Source organism: Oxyura jamaicensis, chromosome 2 (assembly GCF_011077185.1).
Source record: "Oxyura jamaicensis isolate SHBP4307 breed ruddy duck chromosome 2, BPBGC_Ojam_1.0, whole genome shotgun sequence".
NCBI classification, from domain to species: domain Eukaryota; kingdom Metazoa; phylum Chordata; class Aves; order Anseriformes; family Anatidae; genus Oxyura; species Oxyura jamaicensis.
Window position 1 is genome coordinate 29,990,105 of NC_048894.1, and position 22,404 is coordinate 30,012,508.

The window sequence follows — 22,404 nt, forward strand, 5'->3', positions numbered from 1 at the left end:
GCAAACCTATGACCCATTTTCTCATGACTTGAGGCACAAGGCAAGTAAAAGCATATGCTGTATGTCAATCCATGCAGTATATTTGGGTTTCCCTCATCAATGACTACTGTGGTATAGGACTGCATCATGACAATCTCTAAAAATAGGGGCTTAATTACTGGAATTAAAGGATAAAGAAAAGGTGAGGTGAGGTGAGGCGAGAAAAGAAAAAAGAAAAGGGAAGGGAAGGGAAGGGAAGGGAAGGGAAGGGAAGGGAAGGGAAGGGAAGGGAAGGGAAGGAAAGGAAAGGAAAGGAAAGGAAAGGAAAGGAAAGGAAAGGAAAGGAAAGGAAAGGAAAGGAAAGGAAAGGAAAGGAAAGGAAAGGAAAGGAAAGGAAAGGAAAGGAAAGGAAAGGAAAGGAAAGGAAAGAAGACTCACAATGCACCCACAGTTCAGAGTAAAGGGAGTAAAGTCTTTCATATTGTGATTAAATTTTAATATCTTTGTGCTAAAGAATAATGTGTTTATGTTCATTAAATAGGAAGTATAAAATTTATTTTTTTAGCAATTCATTTCATTGCTTTTAATGGCTTGGATATTGTCAATAATATTATATGTAAGTGCACTGTGGCCATTTAGCAACTTGACTGGATTTTGAAAGAATGTTTTGCTGGTTTGGTGATATATACTTGAAAGGGCTGTTGCTTACCTGTTTATAAAGCCCAGCATCTGTTATAAATATGAAATATAACCACATGAAACTTATGTAAAGATCTGTCGTTTACTTCAGAGATTTGAACATTAGTTGATCCAAAATGAAGTTTGAAAATCAGCTGCAAATTTGCACTGGTAATATTCACCAGTTCAAGTATCACATTGCATTTTATTTAGCTTGTGTTCAAGAAAATCAGGGAAAATAACTTTATTCATTTGTACAAGAAATCCTGACTGTGTTCTATCAGCAAGAAACAAATAGTAAACTGTTTTGGGTTTTTGTTAGTGTTTCTCATACCTCTATAGACTCTTTTCATATGTGAATTTACCACAAATGGAAGTAGTCAGAAAGTTTTTCTATCATTGTACTATTAATTTTTTATTTCAAATGGTGTGACTATACAGTGGCACAGACTCAGATTTTGATGAAGTTTAACTTTAAAGCATTGTAATAAAAAAAAAAAAGCTGTAGATTTTAATTAATTAAAGAATGTGTAGAACATTCAACTGACACTTCAATCCATTGAAAAAGTTCAATGACCCACTCTGATGAATGAAACATCATCTTCAATAAAATCCCTTGCTAGCCTGACATCAGTTGAAGAAAATTAGATTTTATTGACGTTGGCCTATAGCATATGGATAGACCTGTTGTGAATCAACAGTTTGTTACTTGCAGAAAGCATGCTGGGCCAATTCCTTTATATCACTGTGCACCATGTAGAACAATCCTTTATCCTAGACAATGCAATGATTTTCACTCTTTAACATACATTCTACTTGACAATTACTACAGCAACTGTTTCTTTAGCAACTGAGTATCATTACGTATCTTTAAAGTGCTTACATTTCCTTAAGGGAAAAACATCCCCATACCGTTTCAATATTAATAACTGTCTATTTACATTATTTGTTCATTATTAACAGTCCAGAATGGCAAGTGTTTCACAACAATCCACTCCAGTGAGCATGCCCAGTGAGCAGATAAACCTTACCACTATATCAGTACAAAATCTGAACCCATTTTAGTCCAGCAGTAGTGAACGTGATAGTTGAGCCCTTCACACGTGAAGAAGGAGCTAGTCACTGAGATAGCTAAGAAGGAGATAGTCACTGCTCCACACAGCATCAAATACAGTCCACTGTTTTCAAAGATGTAGTTTGAAATCACAGGGGCAACACAGAACTGCCAATTCTCCTTAGAATGTATTTTTTACAGCACATTGACTCTAGTCCTCAGGAATACAAACCTAATGCTTTCCAATCACACCAGCTACCCCTACAGCCACTACAGAATAGTCTTAAACAGAGTAAAATATATAGAATCATAGGGTCATAGAATATCCTGAGTTGGAAGGGACCCACAAGGATAATCAATTCCAACTCCTGGCACCTCACAAGTTTACCCAAAAATTCAGACCGCATGACTAAGAGTGCAGCCCAAATGCTTCTTAAACTCCAACAGGTTTGATGTCATGACTACAGCCCTGGGGAACCTGTTCCAGTGTGCAACAGCCCTCTCAGTGAAGAACCTTTTCCTGATATCCAGTCTGAACCTTCCCAGTCGCAACTAGACAGCATTCCCTCGGGTCCTATCGCTCCAAAGAGAAGAGATCAGTGCCTGCCCCTCCACTCCCCCTCGTGAGGAAGCTGTAGACTGATAAGGTCTCCCCTCAGCCTACTCTTTTCCAGGCTGAACAGGCCAAGTGACCTCAGCCTCTCCTCGTATATCTTCCCCTCTAGGCCCTTCACCGTAGCCCTTCTCTGGACACTCTCCAATAGTTTCACATCCTTTTTATAGTGTGGTGCCCAAAAGTGCACATAGCACTCGAGGTCAGGCTGCAACAGTGCAGAGTAAAGTGTGACAATCCCTTCCCTCAACCAACTAGCATGTCTACTAGCATATACCCATAACTGACTAGCATATCCATAGCATGAAGTCCTTAGTCTATAAGTGCTTTCTAGATAAATGACAAAAATGTGAAATTTTGTATCTGAGAAAGGCACAGATACTGGAGATGCACACTGCTGTCAATTTTGCTCTATATGCAACAGACATGGATAGGCTGAATCAGCATTATTCTCCAAGTGTCCTCTTTTGGGAACTTATTATGGACTAATATATTTTAAATGAAATAAGGATGTCTAAGGAAAAGCAAACATTTTTATTATAATTTAATGTGTTAACCCAAGCTGCAACATGACAGACTCTGGCTGTTGTGAAAATCTAGTCAATATATAATATTGTTGTATCTTTTGCAGATATAAACTGTATTAAGTGGGTATCTGCATAGTCCTTACACTAAGGATTCAATAACTCTAGGTGAAGTCAAGAGAATAGCTGCAAGGTAGTATAGAAACAATCTTATTAGTTTTGTCCCAGATCAGGGAACTCAAACATTCATTATATACTTCAGGCAGTTTTTCTAGAGATGAGCTACTCCATGGTTGAAATTTAACAAAAGACATGATTGTTCTTTATTTATCTTATGTATGTATCTTATGTATCATAAGTATGACTTATCTTCATGATGATTCTTCTTTACTTTTTTATTTACTCATTTATTTGTTTATTTTTCTGCCTATAAGCATTATAAGCAAGAGCTAAGCAGAATAACTACAAGCCACATCTGGATAATGTGAAAATATTTCAGACTCGGTAATTTTTTTTATTTTTATTTTTTATTTATTTTTTCTTGCCTAAAGTTGCTTCTTAGGACTACTATTGCAGCAATACTGCCTGAGTTAAGAGATGTTGCTCCCTGGAGTCTTATTCTTTTATGAAAATAAATCCGTTAGTTCAATGGGACAGGTAACAGATGTCTGCAATCTAGTCTCTGCATGGGGGCCATGCCGTCTTTTAACTGTTTTCAGCTCTGTCACTACAAGGAAGGGAGGAGAGGTTGAAGGAAACAGGAAAGGATGAAATGTCTGTAATTCAAGTTAGAAACTGTGTATTGATGATTAGTTTATTCACTTTAAATATGTACTTGTGGTTCAACCCTAAAGACTACATCACTTACGCTGAAAAAACTGGAATAATGAAAATAGATAAATAGTTTTGCTCTATTCAAATTGAAACATTTTGACACCTCAATTCGAAGCTAAAATAAGCCAATCAAATGAAGGCTAAATACATCTGAGAATGTAGCATTTTATCTACCCCATGACAAACTGTTTGCTTTTAATCTGAGGTTGCTGTATGCAAAAATAAGCAGAAAGTTTATTTTTCTTCTTCTTATTATTATTTTTTTTAATCTGTAGGTTTCAGTCACCAAACTGGAATTACTACGTGCTTTCAACAGCAAGGGATCTGGGGAATCTCCAATATTTGAGTAGAATAACGGTATTCTAGTTTCTTTGCTGCCAGGCTGGTTTAAAAATCTTTTCAGATACAGCACATCAAATGTCTTATTTATTTATTTACCTATTTACCTATTTATTTATTTATTTATTTATTTATCTTTATGTCAGGCAAGATGCTTTACTATGATGACTACACAATATAGTTCAGTACTCCAGCTGGGGCACATGGGATAACATGCTAAAGATTCATTTACCTTCCATTTCCACCATCTTTTCTTTCAGAGGTCATTCCAGATTAAATAAAAGCATAAGTAAACAAGTTGAAAGGGAATCTCAGAAGTACGTGGTCAAGAACATAATACAAATTGAGTTACGAGGAATAGGAACCTTTTCTGCGTACTGATTTCCTCTACATAAGAGAGGAAAATTGACTGATGTTTGAAAATCTCAGAGATAATATACTTAAAACTGTAAAGGTAATTTATAAATCCTACTTTAGTTTACCAAGACTAAGAAATATCTTGTATACTATTGGGTGCCAGAGAGTCTAATTAGCATTCCTAATTTAACTGAATATTATTTTAGAATAGTTTGTTGCAACTTGAATATTTTTGTTGTTGTTGTTGTTGTTGTTGAATGTTTTCTTTGTTTCCATGTGTATATTCTGGTCACATAACTCATACATCTGTTATTCCCAGCATCAAGTCTATGATGTTTACACAGATCTCCCTGCAGGGCATTTTGGCCTAACTGAATCGTTATTTCAACAGTATGTCCTAGTTTAATGATACTGTTACTTGAAATGCTGTCTTTTGCAAGTTTTCTTCCCCCTGGGGTTAACACAGCTCTTCCACACTGAAAGTAGGAAGTCTGACCCTATTCTTAAGTAGAAGATGATGGGAAGCAAACCCTGCTGTCTTGCACACAGGGTTCTCTGCATTTCAGACCTGTGCAGTAGGTACCACAACAGCTGAGATTCTTTTTTTTAAAACCTTAATGCATTGCCAGTACTGGCTTCTAATGTGTGTGCTAACGATCATAAGATACGATTACTTAAACAGACTTATTAGGATTCATAATTTTGACAGAAGTAGGGATGCTGTTGTGTTTTCAATTCCCTTCTTTTCTATTTGACCATCACCAAAAGAAATATTTTTCTCCTGCAGATCCATTTTATGAACAAGTAATGAATATTTTACAATCATTGTAAGATATTTATGCTGAGCCCTATTTGCAGAATCATATAAATCCATTCTATATATTACAATTCACAAGTATTTTTAAGTAACTAAGACATTAGTTACTAAGACTGCTTAAATTTAGATCCTGAACAGAGGAGACCCATTTGACAAAGGGACTTGACTTCAGCTTAATAACAATCTGAAACATACAGGTGCTTCACTGAAAAGAAATGACACAAGGTAGCTGTTAAGTCATTTGAAGACTTAAGCAAAAGCAGGTTTCTAATTCATGTGTATTTACATATATTTAACTTAATCAGAGATTTTTCAAAGACCTCAATGTCTAAACATCTCTAGGCAGTTTAGAAATCCACATTTTATTTAATTTCTTTCCCTTTTTAATAAGTTAGTACTAAGTCTTTGTACTACAAACCTAAAAACTGAAACTTATGAACATTGCAGTTTCAAAACGTGTCAGAGTTCATAATAATTAGTCACCTACTTCCAAAGTATTCTACAATATTAGTAAGTAGTGATTAAAACATCCTTATAAGCCTTGTGGTATGTTCTCATTTTCATTCTGAGAAGGTAATTAAGTACAGAAAAATTATGCTTTCATACACAAGTACAGCATATCAAGAGTTTCCATACTGGTATGATCTATTTACGCATGAAACATGGCATCAGCATGTCAAGAAATGTTCATAAGAATATAAGGATCATCGTTACCAGTATTTAAGGAAAAAGATTCTCCAACCCCAAACTTAACCTAAGTAACATCACTGAAGTAAATACAGTACCTTTGGGTTTCAAAAGACCCCTGCATGTAGCATAAACTCACAGTTTCTATTCAGTGAGAAAGCGTTTTATATATTCATTTTCAAAGTAGAACCTTAGGGCAAGGATCTGCTTTATGAAACCGAATGATAGCTGTGGGAGTGCAAAACTTTGGAAAATCAGGCAAGAAAAAAAAATAACAAAGCTACAAAAGAATTAATTTTAAAAGTCATGAGACAGATTCACAACTGACAATGCAGGATTTCCAAATGAGTAAGTGCTGTTAACAATGGAGCACGCTACAAATCTGATCTGAGATGCACTTGCTGATCCTAAATCATTTAGATCACACAGAAAATTCCACACTGGTGAAAAAATGTGGTAAAAAAAAGAAAAAAAAAAAAAAAAAAGTCTTGTGGTTTCACAAACATCTAAATAAGAGTTTTATTTTCACACACTGTAGGAAAATGCTGCTACAGCATATTATGGAGCATTGCCACATGCTAGTAAGTGTTGGTGGAACAAACTATTTGTGAACTCAAATCATTTGGAAAATTCTATTCAACAAAAATAGAAATCCACATTTTTTTCTTACTACACAAAAGAAGTAACTTAAAAAAAATCAGTCTCTATTACAATACTTCGTTCAAGTCTTTACATTATTTTTAAAAATCCATAATCATTCTAAATAGTCTTTCAACACCCAGAGAATCCTTCCTTTTTTTCAAGTTCTTTCAATACCACTGTACCAAAGCACACAGGGACTGGAACTATATATTTTTGTAATTAATTTCTTTAAGATAATGTTAGAAACCTTAGGTTTCTTAAAATATAGATGAATTTCAAGGTGAGCCTGCTAGCAGATGTTATTAATGGCATATGATTTATTGTGACATGAAATCTGATCTGAAACTCATGTTATTAGCTGAGCTTTTTATAAATTATAATTGCCAACTGCTGAAAATATGCAGAAAGACCACTGATAAACTAGCTTCATTTTCAGGGCCTAGAATATCTGCATTTGCTAAACGTCCAATATCTTTCTGAATGAGTATGATACATTCGGACGTGCAGGCTTAAGTTCAGATCTTTTCACAGTATAATTCTTTCAGAATGAGAAGAATCGGAGGTAGAAAGTGGTCATATAATGTAAATGTTTAGTGTGGAACTTAAAGAGAAATATATAGTTTGGTTCTTGTATGTCATTGCATATATGCTAAACAGATTGAGTATTTTAGGAAAAAAAGCCCCCATCTTGAACTGTTAAGTGTAAAATTTATACTTGCAACATGAAAACTGTAAGTTAAATAATATTCAAACATGTTCAAGCATCACTCTCTACAGCCTTAATGAGGTTGCATAAACAGCATATTTTATCATCCTAAGGTCTATGAAGATTGGAATCTAAATAACATCTTCCAGTTGACCCTGATGGAGAACCGAAGAAAGTCTGTAGATATGACAAAACATTTGTTTCAATAATTATACATATTAATTTTATATTCCAAAGAACTTCACACATCTTACTTTCCTTTCCTCATGTGCCTTTACATGTTAATTAAAGTTTCTGAAATGTTGCTTTCATCCATCACAACTGATTGCTAAATTATCTAAATAGAAAAACATAAGCATTGCATTGTGAATATTATCTACTCAACAAAACAGATATTGAAAGGAGGTGAATTTACAGTACATGTTGTAATACATTTTTAATTTCCAGAAAAGCTCTGAGATAACATTCTAAATTCAAAAGGCAACACAAGGAACAGATGCAAAGTCTCATTCCTGACTTTTTTACATATCCAAAGCTATTTAATGATAAAAGCATTTATGTGTAAAGTGGCATTCACTTGACCTTACTAAGAGTATATATGGAAGAGCCCCCTGTCAATGCACCAGTGTGCGTGTGGGAATGAAACATAAGGATCACCATCTGCAGCTGTCTAATAAGTGTTCTTCAGTGCCTAATGGCAAAGTGTCAATTCATGGATCCTCAGTTACCACAATGCATCATCTTGTCCATGCTAGTCTTACAAGTCAAACATTTTGCATGTGAGAACAGTTTATTTATAATGCTATTCATTTCAGTTGAAATACCAGATATGAAACAGTTATGCTACAAGCAATCTGGGAGCATATACTTAATATAAAATGCACTGATTTCCTCTCTTTTATAAAAATCAATATTTCAAATGCTGTGCAAAATTTAACCCCTTACAGAACATACTATAATGAAATGGAAATGATCTTTTCACATGCAAGCATTTTGAGTTTCTTACCTACTGTTGAACTTCTCTGGATGTTTTTCTCTCATGATATGGAACCTGTGGGCAATTGAAGCATCCTAGCAGGAAAAAGAAAACCATAAATCTACCATAATAGGAAAATTACAGAAATGTAAACAAGGCATATTGTTTTAAGCTGTTTTATTAACTACTGTTTTCAACAAAAGCAATACTCTGATCACTTAGAAAGTTTACAGGCACATTGTTCTAAGAGTGAGATCTATCTGAATGTAATTAATTTATTACACTTGTTACAGACTCCATTATTCCTTTTTAGAAATCAGACATGATATTATGTTTACTGAAAGAGGCTTCAACTTCTTTATAGCAAACATCACCCACATCCACAGAAGGTTTACAATAGCACCATTAACACAGTTATTTTTCTTTTTGTTGTTGTTGAAATACTAAAGTCTATGAAATCTCTTGCTTTAGAAAAGCTAAGTGATAAATTTAACAGAGTTATTATGCACATACAGCTTGATATTTGTGTAAGACCAAATCAATAGCTTTCTATAGAATTTGGTAGAAGATGAAAATAACTGCTGAGGTATATATCAGGGTGGAAATGATCTGGGGGGAAATGGTTATTAATATAATAAAAGAGACTTCTAAATTAAGTATATATTATTAAAGTGTTTTGAAAAAAATAAATGATGCTAATAATAGAATAAAATGTGTATTTGAAATGAAATACCAAAATGAAAGATGTGTGTAACATTTTAAAGAAAATCAAACCATTGTAATGGTGGAAGTTGCTGAAAATAAAGTATTTCAAACTGCTCCACTAGAATCAGTTTTCACAGCATTTATATTGCAGGTATGAAAGTAATGTTTTCCTCAGGTATATTTTTTTCCTTATTTTAGATAATGTCATATTTATTTCACTTAATAATTCATAAAAAAAGATATGAACTGGGAATTAAGAAAGTACAAATTTTGTTTTCATCTTTTAATGTATGTATTAAATGAGGTGTGAGAGTATGAAATCTACCAACTCTACAGTCTTGCAGGAGATGGCAAACATTGGATCATGTTTTCATAATTATGTCTTAAAATGCTGCATATATAAGAACATACATATGCAAAGTTTTAGTTTAGTTAGTAAGAATTTTAAATGAATTCTAGTTTCCATGTAAATAGTTTGACAGAAACTACAAATACAATATCACTATAATCAAATATCATGTATAAGAAAAAACTTAAAAGACTATAGAAATATAAAATTTATGAATTTGAGAGAAGTATCAAACTCAGTATGAAGTCTATATCTAGCAATATTTTCAATGATTTTCAAACTATTAAAATTAGCAAATTAAAACTGGGGGGAAAAGGAACATGAAATACGTTACTTAACTTGTTACTTACGTTACTTATTTTGTTGCTGATTCCAAACATGATTAAAATATTTTGTTTAAAATCATTTTTATTAAACACATCAACTTTAATATAATTAATATAAATAAGCACACAAGTATTTAGGGCAGATATATAGGCACCCCTAACATCAAACATGGCTACAACACCATGACTAAAATAGTTCTTTATTTACTAGAATCTTAAACAGGGTATCTTTCAGAGAACAAAGTAATCCAGCCTCTGGGTTTGGTTTACTAAACCACGGGTACTTTGGAAAATAAATGCATGAACATTAATACTATGTCCAAAAAAAATCATATAGATACATTGATAAAATTTATATATTTTTTAAGATTATGAATAAAAGGTAGTAATTGTTTACATTGTATATGCACTCTACCTATATAAGAATGTAGAGTACAGAATGTTTTTATCAACATGACTTGTGATCAGTGACAACATAAAAGTGACATCACTAGATGTACTGACTCCACTGAAATACTCTATTCATGATCTAATTAGGCAGTTTCTAAAAATGAATATAATTTGTTGTTTTATGAAGATTACATCTACTTATTTATTTTTCTATCATCTTTGAGAATGGAATTGTTATTTGACACTTTACTGTCCCACAAGGACATGAGAGGAAAAAGCTCTAGGGACTAGTGTTAGTCATAAAATGCACAGTAGTTCTGTCCTGTCATCCAAAATGTTACAAGAAACTTGTCAAACTACACTTATAATTACTTTAAATTTATTTTCATATGCCATGGAATTTTATAAGGTAAATATCCACAAATATCCAGGTGATCCCACAGTTCTTGAAGATGGATAACATAAAGCTGACAGTAAACCTTGAGATGTCACTCTGCTAAACAAAGTCTGCCAGCTGAACTAAAATAATAACTCTGTTAACTCTAGAAAAACCTATTATTCATACGTTATCCCACATTAGATGTGCCAACATTAGAAAAGTACATTTGTTATCCAGTTCTATATAAAAAAAAATAATAATAATAAAAGAACTACTGTTGTGGTTAACTGCTAATTTTCTCTACATTGAAGCAAAAGAAAAAGACAGACTCAAGACAAAATGAATAAAGGAGTAGTAGCATATTTGACAGAAACTAGGAAACACTAATCAAGGACTAACTGTCTAATGAATGAAATGAAAAGACTAATGTGCTTACTCATGCATAACAAATGCAAGGCACAAACAAGCTAGGGATCAATGCCCACTGCAGATGGCAAACAGGCAGTTGTTTCTATGCAAGGTTGATTTGATTGAATTTTTTCCCCTGCCTGAACATTTTCTGACTCCAAAATAGATCAACTAACTTAATGAGCTGAGAGGAAAAAAAAAAAAAAAAAAAAAAAAAGTGATACACATAGCTAATTTTGATGTACCCAACATGACATGGGCACACGTCAGAACATCTTACAAAAACTGCTGAAAGGCTATGGCTTTGTTAATGGAGACTGTAAAACAGACTAGTTACTATACACAGATAAATTCCAGATAAGTCCCACAGATAAGCAGGGGAGCTGCTAAGGCTTTCTTAGGTTAATAATGCTTGATGGCTCTTTTAAGCCCTTGAATGCACAGCCCTTAAATTCCCTTGACAAGGACTTCATCCCAACTATAACTCCATGCTGTAGAATAATCTGAAACCAGTCCATGCTGGTTGCTCATTAACAACATAATCCTTTGTTTCAGAGAGGAAAATAAATAAATAAATAAATAAATAATAAAAAAAAAAAAAGCTTTTTTTTTTAATGTCTATAATCTTTCATTTTTTAAGATAGTAACATATAAACTAGTATAAATAAAGAACAACCATAACAATTAAAAGAGCAGAAATTTGAGAGTGGGTAGGAATGCAAACTCAGTCTTCCTAGAGCTGCAGGGATTACCAGATACCGTCCCTGAATCCTAAGTAAAAACCATTATGAGTTTTGCATTTCTGGATGAAGAGAGCAGAGGGTCCTTCACAGATTGTTCGTGCTACAAATGTACATTTGAAATAGGATTCATTTTAGTAGACTTCAGCCATTTCAAAAAGAGGCATCAAGCCTACAGTACTCAGAGCATAAAACTGTTGTTGGATCAATGAAAAAAATAATTTATTTTTGTGTCATGAGCAATATTGAAATCACGTAACTATACTGAAAAACAAAGCAATATGCACATTTATGGTAAGATGAATATTGTTTCTGTGTTGTCACCTTAATAATGCTATCATTTCCTGGTACCTGATATTGTGGATGGCCAGTCAAATTTGAGACTTGATTTTTGTATTTCATAAAACAATTGATGTAAAAGTGAAAACACAGGAATCAGTAAAACTCAAAAGCTTCATGCATATCTAGCAAGGTAACGTGAACATTTTTTAGCCAGATAACTTGACAGCCAGGTATTAGTCTATAATTAATATAATCTGAGAGCATTATATTATTAATTTTTATTAATAAATCATTCTTTATGCCAGCCTGGAATACTGTTTTCCAGAAGCACTACACCTGAATCTAAATATTTTCTATTTTTAAATAGTAACACACTATAAGTGCGCAGAAGCTTAACTAAAATTCTCAAGAGCTTTATTGTTAATAATAATCTGAGGAGATGCAGTGCTGCCAGGCCTGTTGTGAGGTGAAAGGAGGAAGAACTTATGCAACCACTGTAATATGAAAGTAGCATCTGTCATTACATCCATACGTAAAGCTCATTTTATACTTAAAGCATTTCAATATTTTGTACCAAACATCCAAGATGGAGATATCTTTCAGGAACACTTTGAACACATCTGAAAAAAAGAAAAACACAGCACCTTGTTCTCGTTTGTATGTCTCTCTTTACTTTAGAGAGCTTCAATTCACTGCTGCAGTATTTTGAAAGCAGAGATGAAGAAATGTGCAAATATTGAGGAACACGGGATGCAGTTTATCCTGATTTAAAATCTACCATTTTTGTGGTAATGAACTTATAAACCTATTGTTAAAAATATATATATATTTCCATCCCATAAAGATTAATTCTGGACATACATGTGGTGAACATGCAAACATATACACATATAAACACATGCAAACATATACACATATAAACACCCCTAACTTAAACCTGCTCAGAATCTGAAGTAGCTGGACTATCTTTCTTTTATCTCACTCAGGTTTGTTTAAAATCCTGACAGTGAAGATAAGATAGAGAACAGACAGAGCGTATCTGAATCTACTCCTAGGAAATGGAAAAAATATTTTAATTGAACTAGGACATTTCTCAAAGTGACCTGCCAAGAAGAAAAGAAGCTTAAGTTGCTACACCTCTTTAATACCTTATGATTGACTTACACACATATATATTCATCTTTTTAATGGGTATTAGCATTACCGGAAAGCAATCTGAAGCAGTCTTTTCAGAGGAGTAACCTTATACATTGTGAATAACCTTATAGAAAGATTAATGCATTTAATATATGTCTATCTATAAGCTTGCTGTGATTAAAATTTCCATTAAATAATAATTTTTATGGTGGTGAACAAACAAATGACCAATGTGCACCTTCTCTGGATATAAATGGTCTGATTATTTTTTCCTAAGATTCCTCTTTAATTAAGGCTTAATGGATCCAGAAGACTAGGAAGCTTAAGGGATAACTCAGTAACCTGTAATCTTTGGATCAGAATACAAATCTAACCTGAACAAGCAGTTAGCTCACATCACTTATTAACGTGCAGTAGTATAGATGAACAAAAAATATTACTGAAAACAAATTAGAACAGCTTGCTATAGTGACTTAAGAATAAAAATGATTTTCTACATAAATGTCCTTATGTTTACATATTCCACTTTCTGCACATGCATACAAAACAAAACAACAACAAAAAAACACCACCAAAACACAAAAACATGTTATTTGGTTTTAATATTTGCCACCTCATAATAATCACCTGTCTCAGATGAGCAAATAATATGGCTAGTACTGAAACATTAAAATGTTCCAAGTCTAGAAAAAGTACTCAAGAAGCTTTAGGTCCTGCCTTATTTGAACCAAGCTGTCATCATTTCATGTTTGATTCCTAGATATTTTTGATTAAATTATACACATTAACCTGAAAGACTAAGTAAGAGCTTTTCCAAAAAAAAAAAAATAATAAAATAAAAATAAAATAAAATTAAATTAAAATCCACCAATACATTAGTTTTTGGTGAAAATTCTTATTTTCTAGTGATATTCTGAGCCTATATATCTGAGGAAGGTGATAGCTTGAGAAGATGATAGCAAGAAGAGATTTCAAGCTCTTTTTGATACAGCTAACTAAAATATAACGATAACTCACTATCTTAAGAAAAATCTGAGAAAAAAAAAAAAAAAATCTGAGAAACTTGTGTTCCTGGTTTTCCAAGAAAAACATAGAAACTGTCAAGCTAATGCTATTCATTTTGTCAGTGATATTCTTGACAGCCAGCCCTCTGATGGTCATATTTAAATACATTTCAGCTGTACATATATTACTAAGTCAAGTGACAGTTCACATTTGAAATACTCATTTAAATAGAATCATGGAATCAAATAGGTAATATCTCTAAAACCAAGATGAAACATGTGTAACCACAGTCTTTATAAATGATGGGCAAAGGACCCCTGGATGGTATCTGGAAGTTTTAATGAAATATTTGGAGCAGACCTTCAAATGTAAGTATGTTCTCTTTCTTTCGAAGTCTGAGATGTTTCTGATACTATACATACATAATTTCATACTATAAATGTTTTGTACAGACAAACTGGAATCCATTTTGCAGGAAAGGATGTTTGAGGAAAAAAAAAAAGAAAAAAGAAAAAGTTCTGTTTTTGCTTATTCAACTCTATAACATATAACTAGTGAGCATGTACACAGATTGTCTCATCAGAATTTACTACAGTAAATTGTCAGTTAACTCAGGGTGCCATGGTGTCCTGGCTGTGCTGGGGCCAGTCCAGGGGCTACTCCTGCAAGACAAGCCTATGTACCAGTATCTAAAGGACGCTGAACAGCTATTTGCCTTTTAGAAACTTACACTAAATTTCTATGTATCCATCTTTTAATTAACCATCCAAATTCTAGGACCATCAAAGCAAATTCTAGGACAATCAAAGCAGACTCAGAGATATGACAGATAAGGTGACAGAAAGGGCTAGATGACTAATATAAAGTGTGCCCTAAGACTCAATAATGCCAAGGGCATGCACACTGTAACATGAGCTCTGCTGAGGATGTTGCACATCTTTTCTTTCTATATGGTCACACTATATTTGCTGTAACTAGAGAAGGGTTCTTCTAGATCCATGCTGAGTGTTTATGTGGTCACTAAAAAGAGAAGAAAAGTGATCACATGGCAATTAGCCAACATAGCCATACAGAGAGTATATTAAATATTTTGTATATTTAAAAGATCTCTGTGGTAAAACTTCAGTACTATTTCTGATAACTGCTGATGGAAATCTATGTTGAAATTATCTCAAATTATTCTGCACAATGAGTTTGAGCATAAAACAATCAAGGGCACAGCTCAGATTGAAAGTCAATATAATCAATACAATGCAATGAAAATGGCTGTTACTGTAGCTGTTCTCCAGAAACACAAAGTAATGGCTTACAGATATATTCAGTAAAAAGCACAGGAACAGAGTTCACATTTAGAGACTGTCTAGCTTGAAAGAAATGCCTAGACTTTCATGTCCAGCACATTAGCACTTCCGAGGAAAGTGAGTAGTTCTCCAACAAAATCCATTAATAAGTAACTTTTTGTGAAATACTAATTATTGCCATCACACTAAAAATTCTTACAGAGAAAAAGACATAGTTGGGATAAGGAATAATTGTTTGTACACTGTCTTGAAAAGTTAAACTTAAGTTAAACTCAGGTTGGTTTTCAAATATTGTCTTTATTTAAAAAAAAAAAAAAAATAATAAAAAAATAAAAATAAAATCCTTTGGGGCATTTTCATCTTGAGCTTCAATTAAGTTGGCATTAGAGTAGTATTCTTTAGAGGTTAAATTTAGACCCTTAAGTTAAGTGCCTAAACTGGCAGGATGAACTCTCTATCCTCCCACTATGATCAATGGTAAGAAAAAAACTTTTTGGAAAGGTTCTTCCAAAAGGGATGTTGACAAGTTTCCACTCTGAATTATCATTTAGAATTTTTTTGGTATTACCTATACAAGAAGCTTAGCACTTCCAGCTTCTTAACTTATGAAGATTTGCCTTCAGAAGTGCAACTGTTTGTGTAGTCCTCTGAAATCTTCAATGGGGTCCAAGCCAAATCTTGTATCACCACCCATTATATATGCTTATTTGCTTGATAGCAATCAAATAATAAATGTTCACCTGACATCTCCTTAGCAACTTCCCATAACTTGTTAGTCAAACCCTTGGCAACAGAGCCTTATAATTTTAATACATATTTATATTATTCATTTGTTTCCATAGCAGATATTTAATTTTGTAAGAAGTATGCAAACCACTGAAACACTTCTCATTGATTTACACTCTGAAAGAATATTTTTCTTTTAATTGAAAAAGAGAATGTTTTCCTCATTCATTATGTTTTCAATTTGAAATTTATTTATTTTTTTTTGCATAAGAATATTATTTATTATCTCCCCTATCAGACAAACAAATATTAGTTTATACAAAAACAAAACAAAAACAAAACTCATAAATTAGGGATAGATGTTAGTTTATTTAGCTACAGATGTTCTCTTTATTGGTTCACAGCAAACTTTCAAGACCCCTTCTGCTGTGTCTTCTATATAGCCTCTTCTTTGCTCTTTCTTATAGGCCTAAAAGAAACTTCCTGCTCTTCTGCTTAATATCTCATCTGTTCTTGTACTGTGTTCTTGTTCTGTGCACCAGAATATTATTTGAATCTTTCTACTGTATTTTCTTGTTATCATCTTCATCTGTGTTATCCCCAACTAAGGAGACCTACAGCTATCAGACAAAGGTTTTCTTCCTTGCCTAATAACTCTGAACTTCATTTTAAAGTGTTTTTCAGTTCCTTCAAGCCTCTTGGAAGGTTTCCCTGCCCATGGCAGGAGGGTTGGAATTAGATGATGTTTAAGGTCCCTTCCAACCCACACCATTCTATGACACTGTGATTCTATGCTCACTAACAGCAACTCTCTCCCTTTCCCTTGAACTTTTTCCAGAATCATTCAGAACTCTTCTCTCTGACATTATTTTCCAGGATAGTGTCGGTACACATTTCTTCTATTCCACCTCCCTTTTTTTTTTTTTTTTTTTTTTTTTTTTTTTTTTTTCCCTGAACTGATAAATTCACCACCTTCAGCAAAATGAGAGCCCCTGCCAATACCACTGGTAGAGCCCCTGTCAATACCACTGGCCTGCATATTCCAGGTGAGTATCACCAGTGATGGAGAAGTCTTTGGATGACTATTCATGAATATGAAGATATTTATGACTATGAAGATATTCATTCATTGAACTCAGTGTGTCATTTCTAAGAAAGCACCTTCTAACTTACTTTCCACTATTTCCAAATCTACGTGGGTCATAAAATATTCAGATGTGGGACATGCTTACCGACAGTGTTCTAACCTAGTGGCATTTATGTTTATTTGACACTTCCTTATTTTTTTTATCCAATTATTTTTAGGCATTTAAGCATGTTAAATACACATATAGCCTTTGAGGGCTTCCAAGTTATGAAGAAATAGAAGAACAGTCGGAACTCCCTACACACGGCTTGGTTCTTCCTAGAACTTACATTAGCTTACAGCTAATGCAAAAGAGGCAGATTGCCTTGTAGCAGAGTGAGGTCATAGCAAAAATGGTGGAACTGGGTTTGTATCAAACTGAGACAAGCCTATTTAACAGTTAGTTTGAAAATACCGGGACAACCGAGAAGCATCCAAGAATTATGAGTTAGATTAACTCATCCACAATGAGATGAATCTAAGTTGGTGAATGCCAAGCCTACCCCCACCAGAGTAGTTTCTATGAGCATCTAAAAGGGCACTGCACAAATAAAATGAAATCAAACTGTTCATTAAGATACTAGACCCTAACAAATTAGAGGATGCCATTATCTCCATCTCACACTGGTTTTACTGCTACTGATACCCAAATTTGTAATTTTAAAAGTGAATGTATGCTAGTCTTCATACACAGCACAAGTAGCCAGACTCTTCTGGAATGCAAAACCCAATAATCACATACTTCATGGCAAGGATCAATAGTTCCACATAAAACAGGGATAATATTCTCTGAAAGATTCCTGAAAAGAAAGAATCAAAAACATAACTAGTTCATATGAATAGTGTTTGATATGAACTCTTCCTAAGTTAAATGAAGTCTAAACTCTGCAGTAATGCCTACCTGAATTACAAATTAGATTTAAAAAAAATGAACTAGATGTCATCTTATTGAGCATTTCGCAGCTGAAAAGATATTCAGTATGAATAACAAGATCCTGTATACCAAAAATCTGTGGCTTATAAATTAAATGCTTTTTTGGACCTTAGTATCTGAATATATGACAAAGTGTTAATACATGCCAAAATATGAACAAGTGTTTATGGTAGGTGTAGTCAAATTTTACAAAATCGATTCAAATATATTTTCCTCTTAAAACAGATCAACCTTTATGCCTGTTTTGAATAAATAATTTAGGTATAAAAAACTATTTATTTATTTATTTTTTCAGAGACAATCTACCCAGCATATGGCACACAGAGGTTATGCAGTATCTATTTTTCTTATCTCTGGTCATGAAAATCTTTGAAGTTATGTGGTATAAAGAGAATAAGTCACAGGTTATTACTGAAATGCTGATACTTACAGACAACAACAACAAAAACAGCCTTTATTGTATCCAATTCACTAAAATTTGAGAACTTTAATGCTAACAGAAATAGCATGCAGTTAAAATTGGCTTCAACTGAAAAAAAAAAAAAACAACAAAAAAAAAAACACTAAAACCAAAAAACTACCAACTGCAGTAACTACCAAGTCTATATTGCACTCTTGCCTTATGCAATATTACCTTACTATTAATCAATCTTATATTAAAATAAAAATGTTTCTTGATGTGGTTAGAAACCCTGGAAAATGCACTAAAGCCCTTTACTGTGATTTTAAACACAGATAATTTTGAACCCAAGAAATTAAAATGTCCAAATTGTTTTAGAACTGCTACTCTGGACCTGGATGGAGGGCTAAAGAACTGCCCATGTTATCTTTTACATGCCATAAATTCAAGTTTGCAAAAGACTGGTGAAAAAATCTAAAGAAGCGTATGGTGAGTGGAGCTGAGAAATTCATCAAGTTTTCTAGTCAGAAAATCCCGCCCCTCCTTCCCTCCCTCCCCCCCAAGTGTGCACTTGCATAATGCTTTTTGCTTAACCATCTGGACAGGCTCAGTGCGTCATTGTTGTTTAGCAACTTATGGCTTTCATGGTAGCTTTGAATATATTATGCCAGCATCCTATTCTCAGACTCAGATTACTGGGAGGATTCTGTAACCTCCTTGCACAATTCCTATTTTCTTAGGATTTACAACATAGATGAGGTTTTCCAACTTGGCTAAGTTGTTTACAATATTTTTTTGGGTACAATTCCACAAAATAATTATCTGGTTTACAGAGTTACTCCCTAAACAATTGTATCATCAAGTTAGCAGCAAAGCAAGCTGAAGTGCAGATGCAGAAACAAGCAGTATGAGACAAGAAACTCTATAGTCTCTTTATTTTGAGGCCAGTATCTCTTAATTTAAAATAAGCCACAGAATATACCACTATGTATATGTGAGTCAGGTATTAAATGGATGCAGAAGTAGCAAACTACACTTATATTTGCATGTATATCACAGTTTTAACACATGACTATAGAGCTTCGTCATTTTGAAAGTCTCATGATATGGTAATTTCAGCTCCATCAGATCTGTTCAGGTGACCACCTAATGCACATGGTAAAAGTCAGGTCTTTAAATTTCATAACAAAGAACTTGAATGGGACAGTTTCTATGAACTCCAGGCCAGATATTTTGTAAACATCTGTTATAAATGGAAAACTACATTGCTTTTGATAACAGTAACTCAAACTGCTTCATGAGACACAAGTTCTAAATAAATTTTTGCTCTAAATGAAAGTATAATCAAATCACCCTTCAACTTTTGACCTTGAAAACCAACAGTGTAACAGGCTGGAAGTTTTTCCTAGATTTTTATTAATTTGCAAATTAAAGAGCACCTGTTTGTAAAGTGTACCTCTTCTCTGCCAGTCAAATAATGTAACCAATACTAGATGACAAGCTAGTGTTCCCAAATTTGCTGCACAGTAAGAAGACACTTATCTTATCTTTGTAAGTAATCCTTGTAATCATAGCAAAACCAAATGTAGTTAATATTAACTTTTACACAAGCCTAAATATCCTATACATATTTCATCAGAAGTTATCAGAAGTAAGAACATTTTAATGGTTATAACTATTTTGTATAATGCTAGCATTAATAAGGAAAATAGTTTACCAGTGTTTTAGTTTTGATAATGAAAAATTAAAACTAACAAAAAGTTATGCAATTTACAGATCAGTGCAATCCAAATATTTCAAACTTTTGGAAAAGTCTGAAACCAAACTTTAATCTTTTGAAATATGCTATTGAGATACTCCTTTAAGGACAGATTGAAATATATATATATAAAATAAATAAATAAATAAATGAAGTTGCAGTTTGAGCTGCCATGAATTTCCAATCCATGTCAACATTCCCCAAAGGGGCATTTCATAATGGCTTTAATTTATATTTTATCTCTGACAAAAACACTGTTTCTGGAATAAGCAGCTTTTTTTTTTTTTTTTCCTTTAATTTTCTTTCAGTAAAAATACTTACACTGCTCAAAATTACTAAAGTATCATCTACAGCAATTTCACTGTTATTGCACAAATTGTAAATTATGCTTTCTGAATTATGGATGGAATTTTTAGAAGGCTTCCATTTTTATAGTCTTTTGAAAGGACAATGAAATCTATAAAAAACCAAGATTACAATTTCAGCATTTAAAATCTACACAAAGTAATTCAAACAAATGTTATGACATTTAAGATAATGAAACCCTTCATTTATGCCAATGTGTCCTGCTTCACATATAAGGAGTCAGAACAGATGTCCAAATAGTCTAATGCCAGAAAAAAAGTTAGGGCATATCTTGATTAATACTCTCAGAGCAGTCCATGGTGTCTCTTTAAAACTGGCATGCGTTACTTCAAAACATCTATTCAAAATCCATTCTAGGAAACACAGCTAGACAAAGTGTTCCCAAGACAAAAGGAAAACAATAAAGCTCTTGTATAACCCTTTTAGCAATGTAAGCTGCATATTATCGACAGACCATTCATTGCAATCAACAAATGATTAATTGCAAATTTGTTGCTAAATTGACCACGAAAAAGACAAGCTTCAGGGTACTGTTAAAGAGGAAAAACTTATGTTAAAAATGATTGGAGACTTTTTGTAGTGAATTAATTCTAATCGATACTCTTGTTGACTACACAGTGAAATAATGACTTCCTTAAATTGTGTATGTACCCATTATTGTAGACATTCAAATTAATATTTAACCTAATGCCTTGCCTTTTTTTTTTCTTTTTGAAACAGCATTTTTCTAACTTCACCTTTAAGACCTACAGTCTATCCACTATCAACTGCAACATAAAACAGACTTTAGTAATGCTAAGTATCAGTCGGCATGAGACATAATATACAAGTAACATAAAAAATTATTATGCAGAACTAATGAAGTTTATTTAGACTATTTACACAAAATCTTCTTTTTAATTACATTTGGCATGGATGAACTATAAGATACCTTTAAGAATATCTGTCTTGCAAACTTCTGACAACTCTGCAAACTTACATGCAAAAGTGTGATTTCAGATTTGCCTTGTGCATATTCCTCTTATTCTAAATGTAGTCATATAAGTAAAAGCTAACTTTTTAATGATGTAGACAATTTCATTCCTATGAGGGTCAATGTAATACTCTTTAAATAATATGTTTATATTATATATATATATATAATTTGTTTGGTTTTGGTAAGCCAATGTTTTCTTGAAAGTGCTTTGCTTCTTCCCTTTGACCCACAGTTTGGTTCTCAAATTTATTTTCAAGAAAAATTCCCACTGACTTACACACAGAGTTATTGATGAAGAAATATATTGGTTCAAATATATTCACAAAGAAGACCATAACATAAACAGTTTTCTGACTGTGAATGGATTGATGCATATGTTTAAAAGTCTCTCATTAAACCTCTTTGAGAAACAAGTTTCTTGTTAATATGGTATACATTGAACAGCAGAGTTGAACTATTTTTATTATTTTCTATGTTTTCATTGTAATATTGCAGAAATGTAAAAAAACACTTTGCTAAGAGTATCTGTTAGATAACTTATACTATGACTTGTGGGTTGTTTTTTCTTTCCTTTTTTTTTTTTTTTTCTTGGTGAGGGGGAGGTGGGGGGAAGACATTTTTTTTTTTTTTTTTTATTTTTCCCCAGACACTATAAATTATATATTCTACTTCACAGCTACTCCTGCAATATAAAATAATATATATATATATTTAAGTTATACCAAGGAAATTAATTTGAAAAGTTTCATGTTGCTCCCACTCCAAAGCAAATGATAAATTTATCTAAAAAGCACAAACAAAGGAGCTAAGGACTCAGAGCTGAAAGCATAGCTGTTGACAAATTGATGGCAGTTTTTAAATGTCTATGCAGGGCACATTTTGTTAACAC

The 22,404-nt window shown here is 33.0% G+C and overlaps 1 protein-coding gene across 18 annotated transcripts in view; it reads right to left on the reverse strand.

Moving 5' to 3' along the window:
• DGKB (diacylglycerol kinase beta) overlaps nucleotides 1-22,404 on the reverse strand; it is a 377,456-nt gene that overhangs the window by 133,223 nt on the left and 221,829 nt on the right. For all 18 annotated transcript variants that reach the window (XM_035317633.1, XM_035317628.1, XM_035317627.1 and 15 more), the window contains one exon: nucleotides 8,237-8,301. In XM_035317633.1, the coding sequence (XP_035173524.1) occupies nucleotides 8,237-8,301 (65 nt within the window). The remainder of the gene's footprint in view (nucleotides 1-8,236; nucleotides 8,302-22,404) is intronic.